Genomic DNA, 24,970 nt, shown 5'->3' with positions numbered 1-24,970 from the left:
TTAGTTTAATTAAGGGCACGCCAGCTCCAGCGCAGCCCCGCGTGCCGGGGATGCTGCAGTGCGGGCTGGGCCGGCGCTCATCGGCATTCCCGGCACACGGAGCCGTGCCTCGCTGCGGCAGCGACTGCACAGGCCGGGCACGGGGGGCACGGGGAGCGGGCATCCCCCTCTCCATCGCCGGCTCCACCAGCGGTCCTGCTGGGCCCCTCCTGGCACCGCAGCTCTGGCACGGGGCTGCTGGAGCCGTGGTGGCCGTGCCAGAGCCTCGCTGGTGCCTCAGCCCCGCCCTGGGTCACTTGGGGAGGTGCTGCTGGCAGGAGGCACTCGGGGCCCGCAGCACAGCCGGGTCACTGCCAGCAGCATCCTGCTCTGGGGAGCCAAAAGGGGAGCAAAACCACTGGGATCAGGCAGCCTGCAGCTCTGGGTGCCCGTGGGCCGGCTCTGAGGAGCCCAGCCCCAAGGATGGGGGGTCACAGCTGCTGCCCCCCACCCCAGGTCACCCCAGTCCCCCAAACCAGCATGGGGGTGCCCATGGGAGTGACACCAGCCCCTGAACTCCTGACAGACCAGGACCTGAGGCTGATATTGTTCCATTTCTTGTGGCTCCCTTCGTGTGGGACCAAGACCACCTTTAAAATCAGACTTCAAGCACCTCTTACCTGCTCCTCTCTGCTCCCAAGATCCCTGGTTACATTTTCCTGGGCACGATTTGCCAATTCTTCCATTACCCACATGGGAACACAGCACAGGTGCCCTTGGAGGGTCTCTCCTTGCTCTGCAGAGCTGAAGGGGCTCTACAAGAACTACAAGCCCCTACAAGAACTGGCAATGCCAATGGAATGGGTTTCACTGAGTCTCCCTAAATTAGAGAGGTTTAGAGGCCCAGCAGTTTTGCACTTACCCTGGAGAGCAGCTCTGACACGGAGGTTCCTTTTCCCCCTCCTGGCACTCTGCACACCAGTGTCACCTGCTGTGACACAAGTGACACACTGAGGGACAGGGACACACCTGCACAGAGCTGGGTCCTGGCACCAGCACAGGGTGCCCCTCTCCTGCCCACCCAGCAAAGGCTGCACACAGCATCCATCTGTCTGTCTGTCCAGGACCCCCAGGACCCCCATCCCACTGCCCCACTCTCCCCAGTGTCAGTCACTGGAGCTGGGCACTTGGAGATCTGCTGCATCTAATTAAAGCATTTATCCAGTTAATTACTGATAATCATGCATTTTCCTCTCTAGTCCAGGCTCCAGCAAATCTTGTGCTGAGGACAGCAAAGCAAAATGCTTTGTTTCCAGTATTTTTTTTTTAATTAAAAAGCTCAATTTGTCTTAACATGACACCAACAGGCAGCGCAGCATTGCTGGGCTCCAGCCTTCTCTCCCCAGCCATGCTGCAGTCACAGACCAGGAGATTCAATTATCCAGCAGAACATGTCCCAGAGGCATCCAGATAATTGCAAACATAAGTACAAAATCTGCCACTAATTATTAAAGAAACACCAAATAAGGAAACCAAGTGATGGAAAAGTTGCTGCTGGTGCAGAGAGCACCCCCACGTGCTGGAAGGGCAGAGTGTCCCTGCCCTGGTGGGACCCCACACCCTGCAGGGCAGGGGGAGAGCCCTGAGCCCCTCCTGTTCCAGGGAAGGGCTGCTCCAGTGGCAGCAGCTCTGTGGCCTCAGGGAGCAGCAGGCACAGCTCTCCCAGGCACTGACCTGGGGAAGGCTGTGAGGAGACCAGAGAAAAGAGTGAGAAACAATCCTTATTTAGCTTGCTGCACCTGCTGTTGTGAGCACGTGGAATGTGTTGTGGAGATTTGTTTACCCCAGGGTGGTTTCTTAATTAGCCAATGGTGATGGTGTTTGGGCTGGAGGACCAATTGGGTCCACCTGTACCATAACTGTTATAAAAGCAGTGGGTTCTTAATAAGTGTAGAATAATAAAGAGATTGATCAGCCTTCTGTGAATCATGGAGTCAATGCTAATTATTACCCTGCTGGGGGCCTGCAGTGACATTCCAGCACTCAACACAGTGCCACAGGCTGAACACCCCCAGCTCTCCCAGACTGCCTCTGTGGGATTTAACTGTGATCAAAAAATAAAAAAGAAGAAAATAAATGAACAAGAACCAACTCCACAAGTGGATTTGGACTGCGGCTTCACCACTGCTGGTTGGTGCTGTCAATATTCACCAGCTGCTTCCATCCCTGGAGCTCAGCTCTCTTTTCTCCCCTGTTTTCCAAGCTCAGCTGTTCATCCTGCCCGTGGCTCAGATGCTCTTTGGATCTGTTCTCCCTCTGCCTCACAACTTCTCGAGGAGCTGGGCTCTGCCTGGCTGCAGGGCGGTCACAGCCAAGCCCTCCAGCCCTGCCAGGCCCCACAGGTGATGCTGTATTTGGAAATGTGTTTGCAAACAGCCCTGCGGCTGCCGTGTCCCTCCTGTGCCCAGAGGGCCATCCCTGTGCCCAGGGCACGCTCCTGGCTGGGGCAGAGGATGCTCCACACGCTGCCGAGTGAGGGCTTGGAAGGCAGCCCACATCTGAGGGCTCCTGAAGGGAAAGCAGCTTCTCCCTGACTGCATTTTGGCAAAACCAGCGGTATTTAAACACAACAGTTTATTCAGTCAAAGTAAACAATAATTAAATAAACCCAATTAAAATCAGGAATGCTCCGAACTATTCTCAGAAGCTTCTGAGCACTTAGCTCCTTGTGGGAGGAACATGGGCTCATTTCAGGGCTGGAGGGCTTGGTGGGCTGGGAATGTGGCCAGTAACCACCAGGCAGTGGTGGGGTGGTGTGGGATGGGATGGGATGGGATGGGATGGGATGGGATGGCATGGCATGGCATGGCATGGCATGGCATGGGGGTGCCTCTGCATCCTCCCCACCTCAGGCTGCTGGTGTCAGCCCAGCTCATGTTGCCAGTGCAGTTTGCTCCTGGTTCTCAGGGTCAAGGACACATACCAGCAGACAAACAGGGCCAGGGCCCCAGCCCAGCCCTGGCTCCCAGCTTTTGGGCTACCCCAGGCCCATGGGGCAGAGCAGAGCTGTCCTTGTGCCCACCCCTGCCCCATGCCCTGGGTTAGAAAGAGCTGAATAGATGTACAGGGCTGGGATCCCAAATCCTCTGATTCCAGACCCGAGCACATCCACTCCTGGCAGGCTGTGTGGACAGGACACAGAGAGCGTCCCAGCCCCGAGGCACAGCTCACCTCAGGATGTGTCAGACAGGGTTTAATGATATCTGCACGGTGACTTCTCCCGTGCCCTCATTTCCTCCATCCTCAGAACAGCGTGGGGCACTCCACGAGCTCAGGCCTCCCGTGCTGGGCAAGGCTCTGCTCCCACCAGCACCACCCCAGCCACGATAAACCCAGAGGAAACGCTCTTTTTGAGAGCATCCTCAGGAAGCCCGGGGTTCTGCAGGGCTGCCAGCTGCCCTCGGGCAGGGCTTCAGGGAGGGAGCTCCCTCCTCAGCCTCTGCCTCTGTTCTCAGCTGGCAGAGCATTGCTGAAGGCCGCTGGCATGGGAGCCACAGATGTCACCCACGTTTGCACACATATTTATGTTTTGCTGTGAAACATCACGAGATGTCTGTGCTGCTGGCAACGCTCACAACCAAACAAAGCAAAACAAAGCAAAACAAAGCAAAGCAAAACATCCCCTCTCTGGCAGCTCCCAGCTCAAGGAGCTGGGGGCGATGCCAAGGCTGGGCTGGCCTGTGGGGGCCTTGGGGGGCACCGAGGGCACGGCTGGACCCCGGGGGGCTGCTGCCTCTCAGGCCCTCGCCCGTGGTGCTGCTGGGCACAACCAGACCCCTCGGGTGTCGCTGGCCTCGTGTCACCAAGCCAGCACCAGCCAGCCCGACAAATAACTGTTTGCAGCTGTCATTAGCTGAAAACAAGGCGAATCTGCATATGCTCGGTCTTAATTAGGCAGCTTGGCAAGGAGCCCTCGCTCGCTGTACCAAAGAGCCATTTCGCTCACAAAGGGGTGGCAGCAGCCCCGGCGTGTGCACACGCTCACAAACACACGGAGGAGCGGATGGACAAACGCCGGCGAAGCCTCGGCCTGTCCCGGCCCCTCGCAGGGTGATGGGGCGGAGGGTGATGGGGCGGAGGGTGCCCGGCCCCTCGGAGGGTGCCCGGCCCCTCGGAGGGCGATGGGGCGGAGGGTGCCCGGCCGAGCTGCCCCAGCCCGGGACGCGCGGCAGCCGCAGCGGAGCCGGCGGAAAAGGAACCCGAGGAATTTCGCCCCCCAACGCACCACCGCTAATTACCCAACTCTCATTTACCTCGCAAAGGCACGGGCGCTGGCAGAGCTCGCGGGGGCATTTCCACGGAGCAGGAGGATGAGGAGGATGAGGAGGAGGAGGAGGAGGGGGGCCCGTTCGGAGCCGGCGGGCGGGCTCGGGCAGCAGAAGCGGAGCGGCGCTGGGTAGAGCTCGGCCCCGGCGAGCGCAGCCCGGCCCCGCGGAGGGAACGCGGGTCACGGGCTCGGCAGCGACGCTGTCCCCCCGTGCCCGGCCTGGCGGCAGCCCGGGGAACCTGGCAGCCCCGGGGCAGCCCCGGCTCCGCACCGCGCCTTCCTCTCCATCACCATCCTCCTCCTCGTCCTGCAGAGCCCTGCCGCCCTGCGCAGAGAGCCCGGCACGGCACAGCGGGCGCTGCTCCACGGCCGTGCGGGCTCTGCCGAGGTGCCACACTGGCCACGGGCCGGGGCTGTGCCCAGGGGCACCGCGGTGCCCTCGGCAGGCCGGGACACCGGGCCCGGGTCACCGCCTGGGAGTCGGGGCTGCCACTGCTCGGTCCCGGGGTCACTGGGATACCATCGTGCCCTCAGACACCATTCCCCTGGGCTGGCTTTGATGGCTGAGCAGCACCTCCACTGCCACCTCCTCGTTAAAGGTACAGCTTAAAACTGTCCAGCTAATGATTTCCATTTTCTATCCTCTGTCACTGCTCAGAGCAGGATCCTGCCTTTCCAGGCTTCCCTGTCCTGCCCCTTCTGAGCCCCACACATCACAGAGGGGTCAGGGCTGCCAGGTGTCACTGCCATGGCCAACACTCACCTAACAGTTCTGTTTAAACATCAACATCTGCTGAGAGATGCTGGGAGACAAAATGCAAACTACAGGGAGTTTAACCCTGCGTGCAAACGTGTGCTGCCAGATTCTGGACTGGTTCTAGTTGGAAGGGGCCTCAGTGACCAGAGCTCCAGCCCCAGTGGAGAACAGCTTTCCAAAGAAACCAGAACAAAGCAGGCACGTGGCAGCTTCGTGTGTGACATTACCTGAAGCAGCCAGTGCCAGCAGAGAGGGGCTGCAGCTTTGGGGCCACATCCCACGTTCCACCCCACAAACCCCCAGCTCCGTGGCACATGGAGCAGCACACACCACCCCAGCACCCCTCACCCTCCACCAGGGCAGGTCCTGCCAGTTTTCCCAAAATTAAACCCCTTTCTAAGTTATTTTTCCCACACAACAGCTCCCAGCAAGCTTTTTCTCTGGCACTGTTGTCAGAATTCTGGAATGGTTCAGGTTGAAGGACCATAAAGCCCACCCAGTCCCACCTCTGCCACAGGCAGGGACACCTTCCACTACACGAGGCTGCTCCAAGCCCTGAACAACCTTCCAGGAATGGGAAGGGTTGGGATGCTCCCTGCTCACGTGCAATTCCCACTGGAAATCTCACATTGGATCATTTACTGAAAACTTTTTTATTGTAATCAAAAAGTGACATAACAGGGCTGTAATGTATTCTGCATTTTATCCGCTGGTATTTGGTAACTGGTACCAGCTGCTTCTGCCAGGCAATTAAAAAAAACCCGAATGTGAAAATCTTCACAGTACAGTAAACTCCACCCAAAATAATTAACGGTGGTTAAAAAGAAGATGCCCCAGCAAAACCTTTCATGTTACATGGTCACAACTCACAATTCTGTACAAAATGTTCACTTTTATAAAGCTCTGATGTAAAAATCAAATAATCAAGCAGCAATATTTTAAGTGCAGCACAGGGTCTTTCATGTCATTATTTACAACGCTTGAAGTCGTTTACATTTTAACAAAGATCATACAGATGACTTAGTAATTAAGTCATTTTTTCATTATCTGTCGGTTTATGTCGTGACAGATTTCACTTTTTGGTCGTCTTTCTCTTTATCTTTGCTCTTCTTCGATTTTTTCTTCTTGTGTTTGTGTTTTTGGCTCTTTTCCAATTCTGTTTCATTTCCCACGTGTTTCTTATGCTTCTTATGCTTCTTATGTTTCTTGTGCTTCTTCTTCTCTTTCTTCTTTTTCTTTTTCTTGCTGTCCTGACTCTCCCCTGAGCTGGCACTGCTGCTGTGGCTGCGTGTCTGGCTCTCGGAGGGGCTGTGGCTGCGGCTGCGGCTGACGCTGGGGCTGCTCTGGCTCTGGCTCCTGCCCGCCTCTGGCTGCTCGGCGGGAGCCGGGGCCGCCGCCTCCTCTTTCGCCTTCTCCACGGCCTTTTCCTTCGCCTCTTTGGGCGTTTTCCCGGCAGCCTCCTCGTCCTTGGCAGACACGTTGCTCTCGCTGTCGCTCTCGTTGTAGTCCGGCACGAAGGCGGCCTCGTCGGTCTCGCGGGTGAGGTCGGACGAGAGGCGCGCGGCGCTGCTCGCCGGCGGCTTCGGCTTCGCCGCGCCTTTGTCGCCCTGAGCCGCCGCGCTCTCCTTCTCCTTCTCCTTCTCCGCTTTCACTTCTGGCGAGTCCTGCTTCACCGGTGGTTTACTCCCACCTGGCTCTTTCTCCTTATTGCTCTTGACCTCTGGTACATGCTTCTCCTTCTCCTTCTCCTTCTCTTTCTCCTTCTCCTTGCCCGGGTTTTTCTCCGGGGGTTTGTGCTCCTCGGCGGGGCGCTTGGGGTCGTGCACAGCTTTGTGCTCGGCGGGCTTGCGCTCCCGCGGGGGGCTGTAGCTGCTCCGCTTGGCCTCTGCAGGGCCCTTCTTGGGCGCCTCCACGCGCTCCTCTCTTGCTTTGCTCTTCTGCACGGCTGTGGAGTCTCTGATGCGGGACGGGGAGTCTTTCCTCTTCTCATCTCTGCGCTTGGAACTCGAGTGCTCCCTGCTGCCATCATGGTCAGACTTCTTGTCTCGGTTGGGAGTGAAGTCCTTCGCAGCGGAGCCACGGCCACTGTCATGCTTCTCTGAAGATCTGCCATCTTTAGAAGACTGGGATACAGTTTTTCCATTTCCTTGCTCAGCTGTGCGTTCTGAGTGCTCTTTTTCTGGCTGAACACTGCTCTTCCTCTTCTCAGAACTGTCCTTGTCTGACAAAGAATGATCCCGGTCTTTGGTTTTACCTTTTTCACTCGACAAGGAACTTTTTGAACTCTTGGCATCATGTTGGGTGCTTTCATAACTTGCCTCTTTTGCAGCTTTCTGTATTTTCTCCAGAGGCTCTGTCTCCTTTTCAGTGTGTTTGAGGGGGTTTGGTGCCTTTGCACTCACAGGTTTGATAACACTGGTGGGTTTTCCTATAGTTGGGGGCACCTGGGTGGTGGATTTGATGTCTTCCTCTTCAGACTCAAAGTCATCTTTATCCCACTTGGACTGAGGGACCTGGATCATGATAATGACATCCTCAGCAGGGGCTGTTATATCGTTGTTATACTCCTCCAGGGTCTTAATGACAGTTCGTTTGGTGTCTGGCTTCTCCTCGGGCTTCCTGACAGGGCTTCCCCCAGTGGAACTCGTGCTGGGAGGAAAAAACACGGACATTAGTAATGGGATGTACACACAGCCAGCTTTGGGAACATTTTATAAACTGGCTTGTGTTTCAATTCTAAATTCTCAGCATTTTCCTCAAGGATGTTCAATTAAGGGAACAGACAAGAGAAAGGCTGAGTCCACTGGCTGAGATTATGAGCAATCAATTAATTTAGTATCTTGCTACTATATATTCAATTAACAAAGACACAAGATTATCAGATTGGGGACTGTCTGATCTGGTAATTCCTTCATGTCCTATTTTTCCCAATGGCAGATAAATTAGATATCCATTCTTCTTTCAACATGAAAGCAAGCAATTACGGAGAGGTACAGACAGACAAAGTTTTATCCTTATGCCCCAGTTCTTCCTTAGAAAAATGGACATTTTAAAAGCTTTTTAGATTATCAAGACACTATCTAAAGTCTTCAACAAATGTCTCAAATGTTTTGAGTTTGCATCACCAACAAATGAACCCTACCAGCCTCCTGTGCAGTACAAACTGCTCATTTTCCTTAACAACAGCTGAGTGTGACCCAAGCATAGTCTCATAAGGAATATCATGGATTATTCCCTTGTTTAGCACAAATTGAGCTGTTCCTTTCCTTAAGCACCATAAACAATTGGAGGGGAGGAGGAAGAAAGAAAGAAAGAAAAGGAAAAGAACTGCCTGAGGTACCTGGTGTAATCCACAAGAGTCGAGCTAGCGCCATCAGCTGCCGTCACTTTCCTCCTTGCTTTTCCCTTTGTCTTTTCCGCTTTAACTTTGCTGCTGCTGGGCTCAGGTTTCTCCACAGCTTCTTTTCCAGGTGGCACGTTTTCTCCGCTCACAATCTTTTTTCCAGTTTCTCGGTTAAGTTTAATCTTTTTGGACGGGTTGTTAAGAAAAGCAGCTTTATCCTTTTCCGGGGTCCGCTCTCCTTTGTCCCCCTCGGGCTCAGCCTTCCCCTTGGGTGATGTTTTCGATTCTGCAGTTTCGGGTTTATAGGCCTTTGCAGAAGTGGCCTCATGTTCTTTATCAGCCTTTTCCTCTGCTTTTCTTTTCCTTTTCTCAAGTTTGGCATCTGAAAGTTTGCTTTTCTCAGCAGGTTTCTTTGACTTCTCCTCCTTGCTGGAGGGCTTCTCTGCCTTGGCTTCTTTAGGATGGTCTTTCTTTGCCTTCTCCTCCTTGGCTGGTCTGGTTTCTGGGTGGTCCTTTGTCACTTTGGGATGAGCCTTCCGTGGTGTACCAAGAGCCTTCTCATCCTTCTGAGAGGAAGAGGTTTTAACACTGTCTGTCTTTGGCAGCTCTTCCTTGACTTTTTTCACAGGAGGTTCTGCTCGAGGAGATTTTTCGCGATCAGGGTCCCCCTTTTCCTGGGAAGCTTTAGCTGGTTTTGCTACGCTGTCTTTCTTTGGAGCAGCTGCCACTTCTACTTTCCGCTTTGTTTTCTCAACCTTTGCTTTTGGCTTATCCTTCTCTTTTTTCTCCTTTTCAGACACTGGCTTGAAAGCAATGGAATCTGCTTCCATGGGCTCATCCCTTACAGGGGTGGCATCATCCCTGCTTGGCAGCATGAATAGAGAGTCTGTTTTAGCATCTTCTGTTGGAACTGGCTCTCTTGGTTTTCTTGCTCCTTCCAACAGCTCAACGTTGGGAAATCCTTCATTCTCATCCCCTTTTCTTCTCTTCCGGTGTTTTTTATGCTTATTGCCTTTGCTATCTCCCAGTGGATTTTCCACCTCCTTCTCTTTTGATTTTGTAGGATCTTTGACGCCGTGGCTCTCTCTCCCAGGCTTTTCAGGGTAGTTTCCAGCTACATTACGATTCCTGTGGCTCTGCCCAGCAGGATACTCCTCCCTCCGTCCCCGAGCATAGGGTGAATTCTCTCGTCTGGTGCCAGGTGGGCCAAACCGTTCTGGAGAGAAGTTCTCTCTGTTCACTGGAGGCCGTGGCTGAGCACCCACGGCATAGCCCTTGTAAAACTTCTCGTACCACTCTCTGTAGTTCCTCTCCCACTCTCTGTATCTCTCCTTCTCAAAGGGGTCTCTGAAGTCCACCGAGCGGCCATAGTAAGCCTTCATGTCGTACGGGGGCACCTCTCGGTAGCGGTTGAAGTACTCGCGCTCGGCCTCGCTCTGCGGGACCGTCCGCTTGGTGGGGGACTGGCCGCGGAACACCGGGGACCTGGAGCGGGAGTGGTAGCGCCTGTACGGGGGCGAGCGGGAGCGGGAGCGGTGGTAGCCGTGCGAGCGGGAGCGGGAGCGGTAGTTCCGACTCTTCCCTTTGCCCCGTCTCTGATAGGGCGGCGACCGCGAGTAGGAGCGGGAATGGGAGCGGCTGAAGGAGCGCGAGTAGGAGCGGGAGCGCGACGAACCTGAGCGTGACTTGGAGTAGGTGTACGAGCTTCTAGAGTAAGACGAAGCACTATAGGGAGACTTGGACCTTAAAAAAACACAACAAGAAAACCAGAAGTTAATTCCAAACAGTCTTTCTCCTCAAATCTTTTCCTCCCACATTTATTTTTTCTTTCCTCTCCACATGCTTATGTCAAAGCTTCTTTCAGCTGCTGACATAAAGCTACTGCAAATTGAAGAACTTGATAACACATAAAGGTTTCTGCTCACAAGACAGAACAGCTGCTGCTTTGTTAGTGTCAGAACACACAGAAGGGTCAGTCTACTTCCACTCACTCTACCACATGAGCTACAGACAGATTTCAGGTGGTTACACTGGCCTCTACTGGTACGGGAACACGCACATTCGTCACTACTCGGCAACCACATGCAGTGCAAATCATTTTTGTTGCAGTAAGATGCAAAAAGAGCAAATCTGAGTGGCTACTGTGCAGAATCACACCAAGAAAACACCACGTAGCCTGAAGACAGCAAAGCCCAATGTTAAAACGCCAGCTCGGTCTATTAACTGCACCCTTTTTTGGGAATTCGGACAGGATGCACAATCCTAATGCTGCAAAGGACCTACAGACAGGCCTGTGGAATCCACACTGCCAGGCAGGTGTCCCAAAAACATCCTGCACATCCCTCCAGCTCTAACCAAGGCAAGTGACCGCATTGCAAGAAAAATCCCATCTAAAAGCTTCTAACCTCAGTCTCTAGTCACATGCCCCAGTGCCATGACTCTGGGAAAGCTCCTGACAGCACTGCTGACAACTACTCCTGCCCAAGGGACTTTTGGGGACAGAAAACAGCAGCTACCCGCAGGTTTTTTTTCTACTATTTTTAATGAATCATTTCACATGATTCATATGTTCATAAGCATCAATCCTCCTCTCCAAGTCCCTCACCAATTTCAGATTTCCTTACAAATAAGTCTGAGCTTTTAATTCCCAAGAAAATTTTAACAGTGTCACCCAAAAAGTGAAAGCCCCAGTCTGCAGTCCAGGTTCAAACATCCTGTCTATCCACATGAGATGGACAAAAGCAGAAATGAGGACGATTTCTCTCGCCTATCTCCTCCAAACTGCTTGGACTGCTCGGTTACAATCAGAATAGTGAGATGCTGAAAACCCAGCCCTTACAGCTATTCTGCTCCTGGCCTCCTCAGGGCTGTCAGGCAGTGAAGTACACCACTGCAGACACCTTAGCAAGACAGATCCTTAGCGCTCCTTAGTGCCTGCTGCCCAGTGCTAATTCAGTCACCTGCAATCTCTGCCACACTGGAGCCAATAACTTCATATGACACTCCTGTCACTGCTCATCCCTCAATCATCCAATCCATCTAACGACAGGGAGGTGGAGTGGAACTCCTCCTGATTCCTCTAGACAATCTGCTTCTCCATTACGGACATGTAAAGCAGTTACCTGGAAAACGAACGCCTACGCTCCTTTTGAATCTTTTTATATTCCATCAATTCCTTAGCAAAATCATTTGTAAACTCATCAAGTTTGGACTTTTTCTTTTCCCTGTTAAAATAAGTTTGACCTTTATTACAATTATAGTTTGACCTTTATTACAAAAGACATCAAGAAACAAAACATGGCCAATATGAGAAAATGTTTACTGCATGCAATGCAAAAGGTGAACATCCTATTTAAGCAAAAACAGTTCCTACAAGTTTTAGGAAAAGTTCTAGAATTACATTTGTCTTGGTTTAGCTTTGCATATTTACCATCTGCAATGAAAAAGTATATTGGAAGAAACACTATGTCACTTTTGCTAGGTCAGATGCACTTTAGTGTAACCGCAGTCCAATACGCTCCCCCGATACAGACACGAAAACAAGGCAACGTTAGCGAGCCAAATACTTACTCCTCTTTAAGCCTCCGTTGCTCTCTGTAAAACTCCTCCCTAGAGAGAGGAGGTGCTTGTGTCGTTGGGATGGTGTTTGAATGAGCCGCTGGCACTGCTGTTGGGACCCAAGCTGATGACATGTTTGCAGGAGCTGGGGGATATCCGGGAGGGGGGACAGTGTACCCAGCGGATGGAGGCTGCCCAGGTGGAAACTGAGGAGGAAACTGTGGTGGTGGTACCCCCGGAGGAAGAGGAAGAGCATGGGGTGGTGGAGGATACAAGGGAGGTGGAGGCACAGGCACAAAGACTGGTGCTGATGCTGGCAGTGATGGGGCCTGAGTCCTTTGGGCACGGTCACTGTGCGGGCGTCCTCGATTTGAACTTTAAAGAAACCCAAAAACACGTGTCACTGTTTGTCACAGCCTGCCCTGAGCGTACACAGGAAAGCGAAGCGGCAGCACGGCGGGAGCACTCCTGGTTCTCACTGGTCTCCGGCTTTCTGTTCACTCGAGACTACACTCAGTCCTGGAGCCTGGTACTTGCCTTGCACATCCTCGCCCCAGCAGCTCCCTCAGCCTTCTCTCCTTACACTCAGCTTTGGGACTGCGGGCGAGGCTGCCACGAGACCCCCATCTCCCACGAGCCAAGCACCCACTGCTCCTCTGCCCTCCTGGACACACCTCGAGCTCCGCGCTCCCGAGCTTCCAAGCACTGTGCAGGAACTAACTCACCTCTCAGAACTCTCCTAACCTAGCCCACGTCTGTTTCCTGAGCTCCTGCCTCACGATGCACTGGCCTGTTCTTGGCCCTGAATTGTTTATTTCTTCTTTACTGGATTTGAGATTTTAGATGGATTTTTTTTGATTTTTCTTTCAGACTTTATAAAAACAATGACCCTTACAGCATGGCTGTAACAAATGAAGGACTAATGTGACACCACAATAACAGATAAACAGGCTCCTCTCTCTAATGAGAAAAAGCAGCCTGGCACTTTGAGATGACTAAACTGCAGAAATACAAAACTGTCATAAAATAACAGCCTCTAATTTTTCAATAATTTGCTCAATCAGTACCAACTAAGTTGTTAAAGAAGAATGTTGGAGGGTGATTTCTACTGGGAAATCAATTTCTTCAGCCCTATTCAGTCAGCAACCAAAAGGGTGCTTTTCCATTTGATCTTTTAATTACATTTAATTTTTATATGTAATTTAGGCTTCCCAAAAAGTGTTCATTATTCAGAATCTTCTTTTCAATTATGTACTGGAGTTTTATTTTTCAATAATCTTACTGTAAGCACAAGTCCCCTTTGTTAAAGTTAATTTAAATGAAGCCACTTGAAAATTAATTACCACTTGAATTCTCCACAACTATTATTTCATTATAAATCAGCTGTTGTCTAAGTGATGTGTTACAGATTAATTTACAACCAGTTACAACTAGTAATACATTAAATTTCTGTTGAATACTTACAGCTCCCAGCCTGGCCTGCGAAGTGCACCAGCTCTCATTGGATGACCTTTTGCAGCAGGAACAGGAAAAAAAATCCCAGTAAGTTTATCTGAAGACAATTTTTGGGATGAAATTCTAAAGTTCTAGTTTCTTACCAGTTGTAGGTATTGATTGTCCTTGAGGGCCCAGAAGACTTGGTATCGCTGGTTGTCTCAGCACAGGAACCTGATAGCCCTTGGGAATAAATGCAAACAGTCACAAAATAACTCTACCAGAACACAAGAATCATTGCATGTGTTGAAATAAAATTTACCTTCTCTTCCAACAAACTGCTGATTGACAAAGGGGAAGATTTGGAAAGCTCAGCAGCAGTCATCAGAGCAGGAGGCAGAACAGCATCGGCATCACTATAAAAACAACACATTTTTATTATTGAAACACTGCTTTGAAGTGATATATAATACATATTTTTAAATATAAAGTCCAAGGTGAGAAAAGGCTGATTTCACTAAATGAAAAAAATATATTAAAAATAATCTTCACCAGATTTACACCTGTGAAGTCAGCAACCTCCAGTGGAAGCATTGCTGAGGAGTCTGTTTGGATGCTGGCATTTAGAGAGGAAGCTCTCTGGAAAAGTATTTGATTAAGCAGCACTTGAAAGGACGAGAATCCATACAACCCGTGCACTGAACCTCAGCTTTGGAAGATGCAAGAACTGAAATTCCATTAGAAAATGTTTCTGTGCTCCTTTGAATCGTGATCCTTGTACTGATGGCACAGCTGGGCCTGGCACCCCTCTGGACACACTGGTTCTGTGCATCCAAGGCAGCAGGGTTAAAGGGTGTAACCCAGAACACTGGTAAGAGATTTTTGCATGAAAGTATTATTTCCTCAGTAATAAAGAGAAATCAATGAGACACTAAGGTGGAAATAAACGTCTACTGAAGGAATGGCTGGCCACTTCAAATCAAAACCAGTCCCTCCTTCAGGGCAAACCTGTGCTGAATGACTGGTGGGGGAACCAAACAGAAATACTGCCAAGAAAATTCCTGCATGAGGTACATGTTCTACTTACTGAAGTGTCCTCATTCCGAGTAAAAACAGAACCACAACTTCCACAATGACCTGCAGCTGTCATTAATGATACACAGGGTGCTAGCTGCAAAGCTCAAGAAAAATCTAACCTAAGCATTTTGATTTCTCCTGCATTGCTGTTGACCTCCAGATCTCCTTACCGAAAAGGTCCATCTGGCTTTTCCCCACGGAGAGAGAGGGACACGGCTGGAGGGAGATCGGAGACAACCACAGAAGACGGATTGACCGGCAGCCCAGCTGCCATGGCCGGCCCGGGGCCCAGCGAGGAGAGGGCGGAGCGGGAGGCCAGCGAGGCCAGCGGGATCATGAGCGGCTCCTGCTGCCGGGCCAGGGCCGGCCGCATCAGCGGCTGCAGGGTGCGCGTGATCGTCTGCCGCATCAGCGGCGGCGGCGGCGGTGGTGGTGGCGGCAGCTGCTGCTGCTGCTGCTGTTGCTGCTGAATCTTACGGAGCCTTTTTGTGTAACCGGTTTCGTTTTTGAAGTTGTTGACAGCCTAGAGGTAGGGAAACATGTTTGAAAAGGTGATAATAAACTTCAGTAGACATATGAACACAGGCATTTCTACAGGAAAATCACTGTGTGCTCCTGTAAGTGCTATTAATCCTAAACCAGCTACACACAGCTATGAACACATCCCATGGAACTCTGGTATCAATCGCTGGTACCTCAGTCTCTGCATTAAAAGCACTTTGCTATTAGCACCCAGTTTGAAAGTGAGGACATCCCATTAAACCCAAGTGTGCCCTGAATTTGCCAGATTGCCTCTAATCAGCAGTATCTGTAAAAACAGATAATGTATTTGAAAAGTAAACTTAGCCTTGTTGAGTTCAGCCTTGCTCAAGGAGATCTAAATTAACATTTCCATCCCTTTCAGCTCTTTACAAATAGATTTTTCTAACAAAGAGTTCAGAGCAAAGTCACCACATTACCTGGCGCAGAAACTTATTGGCGATTAAAGCATCAGGAGAAACATCTGTCTGATGGCAGGTAGGGCATGTGTGCTCCTCGGACTCCAGCAGTGCTGTTCTAATACCTGGGAAAAATTAGAATATTAAAGTAGTTTATAGCCAAACTAAGTAAACTTTTTGGTTGGTTCTCATTAATTACAAAAACAAGCATATGATTAATGGTGAAATATGGTCTTAAATGGAAAGCATGATGCTGTTAATGTTCTATAGTGGAAAAAACTGGCAGAGGAACAGGTTGCCCAGAGAAGCTGTAGCAGCCCTGGAAGTGTTCAAGACCAGTTTGGATGGGGCTTGGAGCAACCTGGGCTAGTGGAAGGTTAACCCAAACCACTCTGAAGTACTACAAAAATTTCTAGCATACAGCAAAGGGTCAATATTTCACTGTGGTAATATGCAAAGATGCAGAGCAGACTGGCATGTGACAGCTCAACTGGTCTTTTTTCCACTCCAGTACAGCAAAAAGTCATTTCATGTTAATGAATAAAAACATATTTCAAAAACCCATGAGGAGGTTTGATTTCTGAAGGTTTTGATCAGCTCTAGGGAAGCACGTGGATGAAATGCCTCGATATCAGTTCTTTGTAGTCCCCATTAAGTGCCAAAAGTTGGAGACATAATTCTGTGTGAGGGAAAGGGCTGTGGACAAAATAAATGCATTCTATATCTAATACTGTAACCACCGGCACTAATATGCATTTCCCTCATCCTCTTCCTTCTGCAGGTAAAGAGGATTTAACTAGAAATGGGAAAAAAGCTTTCTGCCTTTTTTCTACCATCTACACAAGAGTCTTTCACTGCTCATGACATGCTGAAGTATTCAACAGAACTAACACAGCAATTTCCTTATCTCCTATTTCTGCTCTCAGAAGATCAAATTTGATGTCTGGAATTAACAAATTTGGCAGTAACACTTACATTCATCACAGTAACTGTTTCCACAGCAGGGAATAACAACCGCATCCGTCATTATATCCTTACAAATGAGACACAACAGCTCATCTGGAATAGGATCATCTTCTTCTGAGGAGGAGGATGGCTCCTCAGGTAGGAAGGGAGGCTTCTCCTTCTTTCCTATAGCATAAGCTTCCCTGGATGTAGAATGGGGAAAGCAAAAGAAAGAAGTTAAAGGGAAAACTCTTCCAAGCTTTAAATTTTATCAAAGGAAGATAATATGTGGTATTCTCCCTCTCCACTGGCCTTCCTAAACACAGCTGTTTAGTTTGGACCACTTTTCCACAGCCCTAACACAAGAAGAGGGAGGGAGGAATTCTCCTGCAGAACTATCCAGTTCATTGGATCAACTAAGAAATCAGCTCAGACTAGAAAAACATTTGACAGCTCATATCAGGTGACATGAATCGCAGCTCTCCTTTGCCAGAGGCTAAATGTAAATTGGAGGCTGAGGATAAAGCTGGTCTCCCAGTAATGACATTTTCCAACTGAAAGAAGCCTGTGTTACAGCTTCCAAAACAGGACATCCAGGTGAGAAACCAGAAGGGCTACCAAGAGTATTTTAGAACAGCCACTGTGCTCAGCACACACAAGTGTTTTCCTAGTTTATAGCAACAGGAAAACTTAAGCCTGCTTCACATCTGAGGGAGGGAGTCACAGTCCAACAGCTGCTTTATTACATTTTACATGAAACCTTTGAAAGACAAACTAGAAGCAAAAGGAACTCCCAGAGAGAACAATCCCAATTACAAATGCTGCTGAAACGTTCTGCAGAAATAGTCTCAGCACACCCCACGTTGAACCAGCTCCCCGGGGTGTGAGCAGCAGGACTCCCACTTCAATGTTAGGCAGCAGCATGGATTTTAAAGCTGAGAGGCAGTGCCAATGCCTCCTCCCCACAATTCCAGGTGCTGGCCAATGTGGCTGCACCTCCACTCGTGCATTTCTGCCTGGTTCCTCTCACTCCCTTTTGGGATCAGTCCAACCAATCCCATACTTACGCATCTATGGTCGGAATTGCATATTTCCCAGTGTTGGTCAGCATGGCACCCTTTGTGTTCGGGTCCTTCACCTCCATCATAAAACTTCTTGGAATTCCTGTGCTTTTTTTAATTCTGGGAACAGACTCGAAATTTTTGTCCTGTTAAGAAATGCAGATGTATCTCAAGACCCACACTAAAAATGAGATTTCAGTGACTATTTTAACCACAAAAACCTTTAACCCTCTCCTCCTACCTAGTGTAAGGGTTGTTGGACTAGAATACTCTTTTCCCTAAATGAATGCAGCCAGGGTGTTCCAGAGGCTGGAGCAATGTTTTGAACTCAATGACATTCTTTGGCTTAACTACAGATTCCTTAAGGGTGAAATCCCTCAAACTGGCTCCTCCTCCAAAGGGCAATTCAGAGGGAGCTGCACTCAGGGAGAAACTTGTTTTGAGATATATCAAACACAGGGGTTCACAGAGAAAGATCTATGGGAATGTTTAGTGTCTCTGACCTAGCAAAAAGAAAATTTTACAATTCCAGGTTTTTCTTAATTCCAAAGGGTTTTGCAAACACTGCCGTGTAACCTCTGTATTCCACACCAAAAGACAGAATTCTTACTGTGAGTATTCATGTTTGTTATGTAACTCTCCAGATAAAAATTAAAAAGTCAGCACCCCCCGAGTCCCCCAAATCTTACCCCATTCGTTGGACAGTTCTTTATGTAGTGCCCAGGTTTGCCACAGCGAAAACAGGTGTAGGAGGGTGGAGGTGGCCCCACGGGTTTCTTCATGTAACTGCAAGGTTTTGGGGAAAAAAAGGAAAAGAGATTCATGTGTCTCTCTTGTTTAAAACAAACCATCTCTACAATTTTTACATCAACTTCAAAGAACAAGTTTCACGTTAGCAACACTTACTTGACTGGATCATATTCATGGCCAGACTGTGTCATCATAGCTTTTATTTTATCCTCCTCGGAAGCATTGGCTTCAGCCAGATTGGCAGTCTGTGCAACAGGCAATTATTTGACACACACATTAGAAAGACATTTAAGCCCACGCAGCCCAAGACAACACCACTCATCCAATCCTGTAAAGAGCAGCACTACACTAGCTGAGCTTGCATGAGAGCAGCTGCTTATACCAAACAGATTTGTGCTGAAGATGGTCTGGGGAGTCCTTATGCCATGACATGATGTTTATGTGCCTGAGAACCTACTAGAAAAGAGCACTCTTGGGCACTCAAACCTTAGGCTCTGTTTGTACCTTACAGCAAGACTTGTGTAACCAATCCAATTTCCGTCAGAGGATTGAAGCTATGTGTAGATAAATAACAATATCCAGTATTTTTACACTGATTTTTAAGCTCCAGACTATATTCAGGAGAAGCTCTCCATGTCAAGGAATTAAGATGGATACAAGCAGCATTATTTACATTTTGTAGTATTAAAAGGACACAGAACTGCAGAGGTGGGCAGTTAGGTTTGTTTGCTGAAACTCAGCTTCAGACACACAAGTATTAAAAGGACCAAAGGACTTTACAATCCCTCAGCAAGGCTTTTCAGCAGAGATTTGCCCAGCAGGAGCAGCAGGCAGTGCAAACTGCATGTTCCCCCTCCTAACTTCTTCCTGTGAAGTGATTTAACTACAGTGAAGACTATCTCAGTTTTTTTTCCAGTTGACTCTGTCCTTTTAACACACAAATTGTAATATAAACCTTCTGCACAACTAGACCTTCAAATTACTGAAGTCAGCTGATTTTTAAGTTGTATTTGTCAAAATGTTTTTATTACACACTAGTCCAGATACAAGCAGGGTCTAAGGGAGTGACTGTAAATGACTTGGGCCTTCAAGCACCTATCACTCAGCTCAAGCACTCATGGTTTGGTTTTGTATGCATTCATTCACAAAAGCAACCAACTAGTTTCAACATTTTATTAAATGGTTGTTTCATATACACAGTTTCTCCACAGTAACAGAATCCGGATCGCCAACTATGAAATAATTTCCATTAACAGTTACAGAAAGCTTTACAGATAATACTTGACTAATTTGTTTGAACCCAAACGGTTTACAAAACACATCCAAAAGCCACAAAACATTAGTAGGAATAGACCAAAATTCAAATATGGCATTTCATACATAGTAATAATCACCAGAGAACTGTTAACACATTGCCTCTGTGCTGAGCCGGGCTGCACTAGAGCCGTTAGAGGGAGGAACAGTGCTGAGCCACTGGGTGTCCTCTTCCTGCATTTCTCTGAACTGCTTAAATGTCCTCAAAAGCTAAAATGTGCACCCCCACCCCTTGGACAGCTTTGCACACTTTAGAGTAAAACTTCACATGAGGTTACAGACCCGAGGACACTTTTAGGGACAGCAGTAATGGGGACCAATTCTTGGGGTGGCTACCTTCCAAACTAGAGATAGTTATCTATATAATGGGGTTTTTTTTTTGGCCAAATGTATACAATTTAATTTCTGTAGTGAAGAGGGGGAAAGTTACCAGTGGGAAGAGATTTCTTTTTATTAGAAATGAACCCCAGCCTTTATCTTGATGACCAAGAACTAGCTGCCCTGCCTCAGGCCCTGCCTACTCTGCTGCCTGCAGCTTTAGGGACTGGTGGTTGAGCACTCAGCTGTCCACACAGTGCAGTCACTAGTGCTTTCCCAGACAAATTACACATTGGTGAGCAAAAATGCAAGCAGTTCCCGAGCAAAACATGGCATTACAACAGTTTCAGAAGGTCACAGCTGCTCAGATGCCACACATACACATTGGTATATTCCTATAAACAATGAGGTACACTTACACAATTTACACAGTCTGCGTTCAAACAAATTAGGTCGGGTTGTCCACTGTATAGATCCCACAATTTATGGAATTGTGCAGCATTCAGAGAATGGGTCTGTAACTATGACTAGGGATTCAAAAATAGCCATGCAATTGTCCATGGTACAGAACCGCTTCTCCTGTGGCTGGTCACACCCCCCTGGAATGTCCGTAACTTACAGCCAATTAAATTCTTCTGTACAAACTGGGTTAGTTTCCAACGCAAAATTAATGAAACGTATGAAAAACGGTAAAACAGCTTCTGAGGAGCTTCTTCTTTGTGTCTTGAGGATGAGTAATACTGCAACATTATGCTGAGGCTGATAAGGTACTCCCCTTCTATCTTCCCAAACTGGGAACTACTCTTTACAGGATAGTATCAAAATATACACACATTTTAAAGTTAAAATAAATACTTTAAGTTAATAAAAATTAAAGGGGGCTTTCAATTACAACAGTTATTTACCTATAGGTCACAGTATCAATTTAAAAATAGGAAGGAAACACTTTTTAAGTATTTGACAAGAATATATATATACCTTAGTAAGCTGGGCCAGAGAAATAGATGCAGAAGAGTCATCAATCTGTTCACAAAAAATTAAACACATATTCAAGTTCTACAGTCAAAACACAACAACAGTTAACCTCTACCACAGTGTGAATGCCTGCACTACATCCCCCTGAGTGTCACCCAAAGGAAATCCCAACCCAGTGTCATTTGTATTTATTCAAAACAAAGTCCCAATCTATGATGGCTTAAGAGTATCTACGTGCTTATGAGAAGAAGTTAAAATAACCAACCCCACTGGAGATCTACTTATTGCTCAGAATATCTCAGAGAGGGACCTCTTTCAAAAGGGTAATTAATGGGAAGCTGTCAATTTTTAACTAAAAAGGGTTAAAAAATATTTAAGTTTAATTGAGGAAGAAGTATCACTCCAGGTAACACAGTATTAGTGTAGCTTGGAAATGAATCAGTGAATGGCTCATCATTTCTATATGAACACAGTGATGATTTTGTGAACCCACATCTGCCTGTCAGAATGAAGGCCATCCCCAGCAGCCCCGAAACACACACTCTGCCCTCCTGTCAGTACCCAAATAAACCCCAATAAAAGCCAATCTAGAACAGCAGCCGCAACCTGCCACTTCTGGAAAAAAAAACCAACTGCTTAAATCATTTATATAAAGGTGTTTGTAATGACAGAGTAGGCTATAAAAACTGAGACTGATTTCTTGTATGTTACTAGACTACAAGCACTACCACCCAAATCAGTGAGAGTTTAGGTTTTAGAGGACTCCTTGCAAGCAGACCAAACCTGATCTTCAAAGCAGTCCTGTGCTAAATGAACAAAGGAAAGTGCAAAGCATACTCTTGATGACAAAAACATGGATTCAGAGCACAAGCCTGGAATTTTTGACTCCATTTTTCTCCTCCCAGCTGCCTGTGGAACAACTCTCAGGAATTATGTCCTCAGGCTAGAAGCCAGAAAACTAATGCTGAAGAAGAGTTTTGCCACAAGTAAAAAGGTTAACTAGATCTAGTTCCTTCTGCAGTAGATTGGATTTTATCATTCCAAGAGTAGCATTTGAGCTAGCACAACAGTACCAGAAAGATACTTGAATCACTGTTTATTACATCTAACTTGCTCAAAAATGTAGAATAAAATTTCACAATGTGAACAGCTCTTCAAGAAGTCACTAAACAGGTCAGCAAAGAGATTAAAACCTTCCCGTGAAAAAGGTCTTGTCCTTTACAACCTAATATAGCGGAGAATTCGAGGGAACAGTTTTAGCAGACTAGGAAAAAGTATTTCCATGCACAAGATGATTCCTCACACCACTAAGTTGTTCCTGTTCTGTGTTTTCAAGAAAGTACACACAGCATTCCTGCATTTACTGACTAAAGAGCTCTTGAGGCTTTGAGACTAAAGTGTCTTTGAAGAGGAACACAGATCTAGACAAAAAGACCTCAATTCCACTACAAGTCGTACCAAGATTCACCTCTCCTTCCTTCCAGGATGCTTTGTACCTAGTTCTGTTCAGAAGGAGGTCTGCACAAGCATTTTGAAGCTTCACGCTCCATATGCCACTCTTTTACATGTGAAAAAGCAGACCATTGTTCTCTCAGGGCAAGCACAGCTATAATTTTGTGGTTTTTTTCAGAAACAAACAAGAAATTAGGAAAGCTCTAGGGTTAAATAGTCTAGTACTGACCAGGAACTGAAACACAAACAGTTAATAAACTATTAATTCTTTCCTCTGTTTTTTCAGGAAGCTGCTACTATACAGCCTGCAGGCAACAGTCTAATTTCTTAAAGGAGGTGATACTGAGCAGTTACCAGAAGCAGCAAACAGATAATTAATGTGCTCCTCAGTGCATTTGCCCTCAGCCATCCTTCAACCATCCTACATTTTTTCCAATTTTTTTCCTTTTAGACGTCTACCAAAGTATTTCATGGCAGTCCCTCAAAACAGTCAAGTAGAAACAACATCTCCATGAATTGTAGGCAACCCTAAGATAACACTGCAGAAGTATTGTAAAAAAACCCCAAAACACAACCCAGAAAAAGCAACCCCCAAATCCTAAACGCAACAGCTGATGTTTTAACTCCCGTGTTGTGCAGCAGACTGAACAGAAACTAACGGGAAGCCAAGTGGGCAAGAGGACAGAAGAGAGGAGGAACAGGCTGCTCTCCCTGCTGCAGTGCCACACGGAATGCCAGGGCTTTCCCAGTCCAAGCCTGGCTCAGGGAAGGTCAGCCAGGGAGGCTCCAGCTGTGCCCACGGCGCTGCCCACGAGCACAGCCCGGCCCAGCCGCAGCCTCCAACCAGCCTAGGCACCAACCCCAGCCTGGGCCAGGGCTGCGATGGCAGCTGGCACAACAGTGTGACAATGAAAAAACACTGAAAAGAAGTAGCTTTTGTGCATCCATTAAAAAAAGAAAACAGATTTTAACTTTGCAGCTTAACTCTCCATCAATAACTGACAAGATTCCTAGTGATTTACTCCAACTGCACAGGACCCAGCTTCTGCTCTGAAATACATGCAGAAATATTTGTGTTTACAAAAAAAAAAAAAAAAGCAAACAATCCCCCCACACCAAGACCTGAGTTAGCTTTAAGAATAAACTCTTTGTGTCTCTAGCTCCAGAAGCTGCTGCAGGGCTTTTCCAGTGAGAGAGGGCCTGTACAGAGGGATGCAAGCCTTCCACCCTCCCAGACCAGGGACAGTCAGAGCACACCAGGGAATGGCTTTGCTTTTCCTTTCTTGCTGTTAGTTCTCACTCACACTGTTTTCCCTCCCACTCTGGGATTTCTCCTTTTTTCTTTTTGACACATCTACGTTAGCTTACGGTAAGATGCTACTGAGCAATGTAATACAGACATGCCAGGGAACACACGAGGCTAAAAGAATGTTAACTTTATTTATGAACATGTGGTTTGTGTTTATACACATGCTAGTAAACAAAAAGAAAAAGAACTGTTTTCAAGAAATAAAAACCCGTCTGAATTAGATCAAATACTATAAACGTGGTTTACATAAATGCATTACATGAACTGCTAGGGTCACTGGGCCAGTGCAACTAACTCCAACTCACAATGAGAGGCATTCATCTCCAAAAGGAATTGCAATCAATCAGCAACAGAATTACGGATGTTACATTTAGTGGTTTTAGACCTACACACAGTAAGTTTGCAATTTGAAGTTGATTGTTTCCACGGGAACCAGAGGCTGTATTCTTCCCAGAACACAGCCCCAGAGTTCAGGAATTTCTAGATTAAGTTATCCTAATAGCTGATCACGCGATCAGAACCAATGATCCAGGATTAGTGTAATGCCTCACACCAGTCTAGTGAAGTAGAAGCAGTTATACTTAAAATAAAGATAAAAAATAAAGCCCACCAAATAGTACTTTGATACTCTAAGGACTACTGGAAAAGCACAGTTGCACACAGTACTGACCCAAGTGGCACACCAAGATCTAGCCCATCACCAGGCACGGGTTTCCGTGTGGGATTATATGTTAGCAGCAGTACAAGTGTTTGCAAACCTGAAGGAAAATGCTGCTCCTTTTCCAAATGTGAATTCCATGTGGTGGTATACTAAAGAAAGGCTCAACCTTTGGGAATTACAGCAGCAGCCAGCCCTGGAGTCACCCAGACCCAAAAATGTGCTGCAGGCAGAACTTAAGAAAAGTGACAGGGATTTCACTCCCAAATGCCCCAGGCTCTAACTTGGTGCCAAAATTTGTGTCACATATTGTCATTTGCAGACAAACTGTTGAACTGAACTGCTTTACCAGATAAAGGGGAGAGATCAAAGGCAGAACTTTAGAATACCACTCTGGGTAGCAGCGACACTGAAATTCACGTCAGGCTATTGAAGACATTTCTGTACTCAGGAGGGCCCAAACAATATCACTTCAATTACACAGTTTCAGGAACAAATACCCAAATATTTAAGGACATAAGAAGGAATCATTTAGCTGCACAGAACTGTCCTGAAAACATCTGGGATATGCTGGGTTTGGTATTTGTTTGAACCCCCAAGTCAAAAGTAAGGAACAGCACCAAGTTTCACAATAATGATTTCTCAGTGGTTTTTGATAACATTTTCAAAAACCATTAGGCAAAAAAAGGTATTTAAAAACAAAAGCTAAGTGATACAATGTGAAAATGGCAAAAAATACACTCCAAACAGTTTTTATTGCAAGAAACAAAAAGCA

The 24,970-nt window shown here is 47.5% G+C and overlaps 1 protein-coding gene and 1 long non-coding RNA gene across 7 annotated transcripts in view; both read right to left on the bottom strand.

The window, feature by feature from the left end:
- Positions 1–270: 270 nt before the first annotated feature.
- LOC135281462 (uncharacterized) lies at positions 271–2,483 on the bottom strand. Its single transcript, XR_010348095.1, has 3 exons — positions 1,714–2,483; positions 902–970; positions 271–822 (listed from the first exon to the last, which is right to left on the bottom strand). It is a non-coding gene; the product is annotated as an uncharacterized LOC135281462 (long non-coding RNA).
- A 3,214-nt stretch (positions 2,484–5,697) lies between these two features.
- RBBP6 (RB binding protein 6, ubiquitin ligase) overlaps positions 5,698–24,970 on the bottom strand; it is a 28,065-nt gene continuing 8,792 nt past the window's right edge. For 2 of the 6 annotated variants that reach the window (XM_064390616.1, XM_064390617.1), the window contains 14 exons: positions 20,780–20,824; positions 18,326–18,414; positions 18,109–18,205; positions 17,426–17,565; positions 16,389–16,561; positions 15,435–15,538; positions 14,646–14,998; positions 13,721–13,814; positions 13,563–13,641; positions 13,429–13,474; positions 11,977–12,339; positions 11,529–11,630; positions 8,404–10,149; positions 5,698–7,712 (listed from right to left, as the gene is read on the bottom strand). In XM_064390616.1, coding sequence (XP_064246686.1) covers positions 6,119–7,712; positions 8,404–10,149; positions 11,529–11,630; positions 11,977–12,339; positions 13,429–13,474; positions 13,563–13,641; positions 13,721–13,814; positions 14,646–14,998; positions 15,435–15,538; positions 16,389–16,561; positions 17,426–17,565; positions 18,109–18,205; positions 18,326–18,414; positions 20,780–20,824 — 5,025 coding nt within the window. In that variant the 3' untranslated portion in view covers positions 5,698–6,118. The remainder of the gene's footprint in view (positions 7,713–8,403; positions 10,150–11,528; positions 11,631–11,976; positions 12,340–13,428; positions 13,475–13,562; positions 13,642–13,720; positions 13,815–14,645; positions 14,999–15,434; positions 15,539–16,388; positions 16,562–17,425; positions 17,566–18,108; positions 18,206–18,325; positions 18,415–20,779; positions 20,825–24,970) is intronic. The other 4 variants (XM_064390618.1, XM_064390621.1, XM_064390619.1 and 1 more) reach the window with 3 other exon arrangements.

This window comes from Passer domesticus, chromosome 15, assembly GCF_036417665.1.
Source record: "Passer domesticus isolate bPasDom1 chromosome 15, bPasDom1.hap1, whole genome shotgun sequence".
Lineage (NCBI taxonomy): Eukaryota > Metazoa > Chordata > Aves > Passeriformes > Passeridae > Passer > Passer domesticus.
Note: the sequence above shows the minus strand (reverse complement) of the source record. Positions and strands in the feature narration are given on the sequence as shown.